General features: G+C 43.9%; 1 protein-coding gene across 1 annotated transcript in view; it reads left to right on the top strand.

Moving 5' to 3' along the window:
- The first annotated feature begins 672 nt into the window (after nucleotides 1-672).
- The window catches only part of LOC129863363 (cell division cycle protein 23 homolog), a 13,568-nt gene continuing 8,499 nt past the window's right edge, over nucleotides 673-5,741 (top strand). The window contains exons 1-14 of the mRNA XM_055935298.1: nucleotides 673-987; nucleotides 1,242-1,314; nucleotides 1,435-1,572; nucleotides 1,743-1,785; nucleotides 1,908-2,013; nucleotides 3,010-3,142; nucleotides 3,286-3,463; nucleotides 3,558-3,655; nucleotides 3,739-3,820; nucleotides 4,046-4,199; nucleotides 4,695-4,814; nucleotides 4,942-5,017; nucleotides 5,132-5,193; nucleotides 5,285-5,363. Of these exons, the coding sequence (XP_055791273.1) occupies nucleotides 881-987; nucleotides 1,242-1,314; nucleotides 1,435-1,572; nucleotides 1,743-1,785; nucleotides 1,908-2,013; nucleotides 3,010-3,142; nucleotides 3,286-3,463; nucleotides 3,558-3,655; nucleotides 3,739-3,820; nucleotides 4,046-4,199; nucleotides 4,695-4,814; nucleotides 4,942-5,017; nucleotides 5,132-5,193; nucleotides 5,285-5,363 (1,449 nt within the window). The 5' untranslated portion in view covers nucleotides 673-880. The remainder of the gene's footprint in view (nucleotides 988-1,241; nucleotides 1,315-1,434; nucleotides 1,573-1,742; nucleotides 1,786-1,907; nucleotides 2,014-3,009; nucleotides 3,143-3,285; nucleotides 3,464-3,557; nucleotides 3,656-3,738; nucleotides 3,821-4,045; nucleotides 4,200-4,694; nucleotides 4,815-4,941; nucleotides 5,018-5,131; nucleotides 5,194-5,284; nucleotides 5,364-5,741) is intronic.

Here is a 5,741-nt window from a genome sequence, read left to right as displayed (position 1 = left end):
ATGTATTTCCATTAAATTGACCTGTTGCCTATAAAAGTATGTGCTTGATGACATAGTCCACATAAAAATGACTTTTGCGGTTCAATTCAAATGTACCGAATAAAACATATAAGTTAACTGGGTTTCATTTGCATTTTCAGCTATATTGATGGTTTTGTAATAAAACATTTTGCGTTATATAGCGAATGTTTCTATTCTGGTATTGACATGTGGGCTCTAGACAACAGTTTGCAGATACAATGCATGTGTAGCCAACATGTTGAGATTATTATGGACAAAGATTCGTTTTATTTGTCAAATGTCAGCCAAGCATCGATCATCATAAGACCCTCGATATTTTTTGGAAAGGAGCATCAAGCTCATCACTGCACTTTCACCACCCTGGAAGTCCATCATAATGTATTTAATCTGTAGCCTAATAAAGGGCATGCTTTCCCAAATCGTAGTGGGAGGACCATACATGTCATCCCGTGACTCAAAATGTACTTTGATATTATCAATATTTGTCCATAAAATTGTTTGTTTTGTCAACATTTGGAAAATTTACAGACAAATGTGGCCTGTCCAAAAAAAATGTATTCGACATACTGTAAACCTAATTAGCTGTCTTGACAGTACTGTAGCAAAATGCATCGTGTTCTGTGGTACAGGCTGCCACCTTCTGGATAAAGTTTGAACTGCATTGTAGTTGATTTCCATCTCACTTAAAAATATTTAGGTAGCCTATTCTTAGAAGACTTCAACTAATTTCTAAAACTTTGTTACATTGTAAAGAATAATTTCAGGTAAACAGCTGAAAAGCTATTGCTATAAATCGATTAGCCCTAATGCTGTCCAATCGCGACTTGTGTTTTTATGACGTACAATCAAGGTATGAAAAATGGCGGCCTTGTGTAGTGAGTTTGGCGATTTAGTTCAAATAAAAAAACAGCTGATCTCTGTGATATCGCTTTGTAAAGAAAGAGGACTTGTACATAGCGTGAAATGGTAAGAAGCTCTATTCTTGATCATTGTATTTCAGTGAAGAACAGCTTCAGTTGGTGAACTCACAGTTGTTAGCTAGCTTGCTAATGCTAACTAGCTAGCTAACGATTAACTTGCAAGTCTTGTCAAATCTAGCCTGTTTTTTTCAGACCGGTTCAGGCTCTTATTTTCTTAATACAGGTTCATATTGAAGTTGATAAAACATTGCGTTAACTACGTCAGTGATATCACCGATGGTTGTGTGACATTTATTTTAGGGCTTCAGAGTTGGCATTTGCCTTGGACCCTCTTCCCAAGAATGAATTACCTCCATCGGCAACTTTTACTGAGGTTTGTGGCTAAAGATAATATTTTCCTTGTTAATGCATGAACAAGTTGCTTATGTTTTTGAATTGGAGGCCATTTGAGTGATATGTACAATCTCTTACCTCTCTGTCATCCTGGTTGTAGGAGGATGCTCAGGACCTGGATGCTCTTGGCCTGGCCAAGTCCTACTTTGACCTGAAAGAGTATGACCGTGCTGCCTACTTCCTTCGCGGTTGCCGCAGCCAGAAAGCATACTTCCTGTACATGTACTCTCGCTATCTGGTGAGATGGTGTAGCAACATCACCTCTAGAAATTTAGTTGTCACAATGGGAATAGAGACAATACAATTGTCCTGAATACTTGCAACTCCTCAATGGCGGCCATCCAATGTAGCCTGTCATTTCAGGGATGTTGTCAAATTCTGACACTGATCTGTTTCCTTGGTTTCCAGTCTGGAGAAAAGAAGAAAGATGATGAGACTGTGGACAGCTTGGGTGAGGAGCTAAGCTTTCTATGCCACCAAATAAAAGCATCAATGCCACCTAAATCAAAATGTGTCTCAGGACAGAGTTCAATGTCTAGATTGGTTGTTTTTGCCTGCTGTGATTGGCTGCAGGGCCTCTGGAGAAAGGTCAGGTGCGTAACGAGGCTCTGCGGGAGCTGAGGGTGGAGCTGAGTAAGAAGCACAGTGCTGGAGAGCTGGACGGATTCACTCTGTACCTGTAAGCACCTCGCACTATCACACACACTCAAATCAAAATAAAATGTAATTTGTCACGTGCTGACTACAACAGGTGTAGACCTTACAGTGAAATGCTTACTTACAAGCCCTTAACCAACAATGCTTTAAAAATGTAAATAAGTGTTAAGTAAAAAAAGAAAATGAAAGTAACCAATAATTAAACAGCAGCAGTAAAATAACAAGTGAGGCTATATACAGAGGATACCGGTACAGAGTCAGTGTGCGGGGGCACCGGTTAGTTGAGGTAATATGCACATGTAGGCAGAGTTAAAGTGACTATGCGTAGATTATAAACAGAGAGTAGCAGCAGAGTAAAAGAGGGGTCTGGGTATCCCTTTGATTAGCTGTTCAGGAGTCTTATGGCTTGAGGGTAGAAGCTGTTAAGAAGCCTTTTGGACCTTGACTTGTCGCTCCGGTACCGCTTGCCGTGCGGTAGCAGAGAGAACAGTCTATGACTAGGGTGGCTGGAGTCTTTGACAATTTCTAGGGCCTTCCTCTGACACTGCATGATATAGAGGTCCTGGATGGCAGGAAGCTTGGCCCCAGTGATGTACTGGGCCGTACGCACTACCCTCTGTAGTGCCTTGCAGTCGGAGGCCGAGTAGTTTCCATACCAGGCAGTGATGCAACCAGTCAGGATCTGAGGACCCATGCAAAACCTTTTCAGTCTCCTGAGGGGGAATAGGCTTTGTCGTGCCCTCTTCACAACTGTCTTAGTGTGCTTGGACCATTCTAGTTTGTTGGTGATGTGAACACCAAGGAACTTGAAGCTCTCAACCTGCTCCACTGCAGCCCCGTTGATGAGAATGGGGGTGTGCTCGGTCCTCTTTTTCCTGTAGTCCACAATCATCTCCTTTGTCTTGATCACATTGAGGGAGAGGTTGTTGTCCTGGCACCCCACGACCAGGTCTTGACAACCTCCACCATATACGTGTACAGTGAGTCTTTAACCTCACAAACCTGCGCGTGTGTGCAGGTATGGGGTGGTTCTGCGGAAGCTGGATCTACTGAAGGAGGCGGTAGATGTGTTTGTGGAGGCGACCCATGCCTTACCTCTACACTGGGGAGCGTGGCTGGAGCTCTGTAACCTCATCACCAACATTGACATGGTAACACACACACACACACAACTCACACAGATAATTTCTCCTCTGTACCCACTACAGTAGTTCCCAGATCTACTGGACTACATTACATGTCAATGAACTTATATAGAATATTACAATGATATACTTGTGGCTCCTCTCATCAGCTGAAGTCCCTGTCACTGCCAGACTGCTGGATCAGAGACTTCTTCATGGCCCACATGTACACAGAGCTGCAGATGATCAAAGAGGCCCTGCAGAAATACCAGAGTCTGATTGAGTCCGGCTTCTCCAAGAGCACGTATATCATCTCACAGATTGCTGTGGCCTACCACAACATCCGAGGTCTGTCAAGTCAATAAAGTAATATGAAGAAACATTCTGCTAGGTATTTTCTTTCCTCTATTCAGTTTCACACCTATGCTTTTCTTTGTCATAGATATTGACCAGGCTCTGGCTCTGTTCAATGAGTTGCGGGAGCAGGATCCCTTTCGCATTGAGAACATGGACACGTTCTCCAACCTGCTATACGTCCGTGTGAGACCCCACTTAATTGACTGTCTCCATCTGTCGGGCTCCGTCTTTATGAACATGTCTGACTGTCTGTTGTGTTTCCACAGAGCATGAAGCCAGAGCTCAGCTACCTGGCCCACAACCTGGTGGAGATAGACAAGTACAGGGTAGAAACCTGCTGTGTCATCGGTAAGGATTCTGCCATTACACAGCTAAACAGGACTGAGCAAAAAAAAAAGCAGGACGGAAAGCCACACCTCTTCTCAAGTCAAAGCCGGACATAAACCCCCTTACCAGAACTCTTTACTATGTTCAGTAATCACAGACAGACCTTTCAAGACTTAAGAAGTACAGCCAACTCTACCTACAAGTGATATGTTTCTAACCAGTGCATTCTGTCTGTCCTGTGTGTAGGTAACTACTACAGCCTGCGGTCGCAGCATGAAAAGGCAGCGCTGTACTTCCAGAGGGCTCTGAAGCTGAACCCTCGCTGCCTGGGGGCCTGGACTCTGATGGGCCACGAGTACATGGAGATGAAGAACACCTCCGCTGCCATCCAGGCCTACAGGTCAGACTGACACTCCACTATGGCCCGCTGCCATCCAGGCCTACAGGTCAGACTGACACTCCACTATGGCCCGCTGCCATCCAGGCCTACAGGTCAGACTGACACTCCACTATGGCCCGCTGCCATCCAGGCCTACAGGTCAGACTGACACTCCACTATGGCCCGCTGCCATCCAGACCTACAGGTCAGACTGACACTCCACTATGGCCCGCTGCCATCCAGGCCTACAGGTCAGACTGACACTCCACTATGGCCCGCTGCCATCCAGGCCTACAGGTCAGACTGACCTGAAGTAGTTTTTACTTGAGAAATGTGAAGTTTGCTAGGGCTATTTCAAACAGGACAATTTATAGCTACAACATTCAAAATAGTAGTGGTTTTAAGGGTATATAAAGAAATAACTGGTGCACACCACACTGGCATTGCTGAGCCTATGGGTCTGATAGTTGTGCTCCATGGTTTTCTATTTCTGTGTATGTTTTCTTTGTTGATCAGGCACGCGATAGAAGTGAACAAACGAGACTACCGTGCCTGGTATGGCCTGGGACAGACCTATGAGATCCTCAAGATGCCATTCTATTGTCTTTACTACTATCGAAAGGCCCACCAGCTCAGGTGTGTGTTTGAGTAAAAACCAAGGTAGAGGGTTCTGTTGTCAGTGGGTGCTTGGTATCATGTAGTAAAGTCTATTACCAAATCCTTACATACTGTAGTGTGAATGACGTGTCACTGTGGCCCTCAGGCCCAATGACTCTCGTATGCTGGTTGCTTTGGGAGAGAGCTACGAGAAACTCTCACAGCACGTTGAGGCAAAGAAGGTTAGCAACAGCAGCATTCTCTCTGCCATTATTTTTCATTTTCCTGTAGATTTGAATGTAATATTTGAACCACTGCTGTGATCTGTCATTGTTCTACTCTTCCTTTTTGTCCAGTGTTACTGGAGGGCATACTCTGTGGGGGACGTGGAGAGAATGGCTCTACTGAAACTGGCAAAGTATGGACATCAAAGCATGTATATGTGTGGGTCCACTTAATGCTGTGTTGAGACTTTCTTTATATTCCCTAATACATATGTATGTTGACAGACTTCACGAGCAGCTTAATGAGTCTGACGATGCGGCCCAGTGTTACATCATCTACATCCAAGACATCTTCTCCTGTGGGGTGAGCAACCCAACGGTCCTCTGTGTGTGTGTTTAATTCTTATATATATATATATATACAGTGGGGAGAACAAGTATTTGATACACTGCCGATTTTGCAGGTTTTCCTACTTACAAAGCATGTAGAGGTCTGTAATTTTTATCATAGGTACACTTCAACTGTGAGAGAATTCAGAAAAACACATTGTATGATTTTTAAGTAATTAATTAGCATTTTATTGCATGACATAAGTATTTGATACATCAGAAAAGCAGAACTTAATATTTGGTACAGAAACCTTTGTTTGCAATTACAGAGATCATACGTTTCCTGTAGTTCTTGACCAGGTTTGCACACACTGCAGCAGGGATTTTGGCCCACTCCTCCATACAGACATTC

Source organism: Salvelinus fontinalis, chromosome 10 (genome assembly GCF_029448725.1).
Source record: "Salvelinus fontinalis isolate EN_2023a chromosome 10, ASM2944872v1, whole genome shotgun sequence".
NCBI classification, from domain to species: domain Eukaryota; kingdom Metazoa; phylum Chordata; class Actinopteri; order Salmoniformes; family Salmonidae; genus Salvelinus; species Salvelinus fontinalis.
Note: the sequence above shows the minus strand (reverse complement) of the source record. Positions and strands in the feature narration are given on the sequence as shown.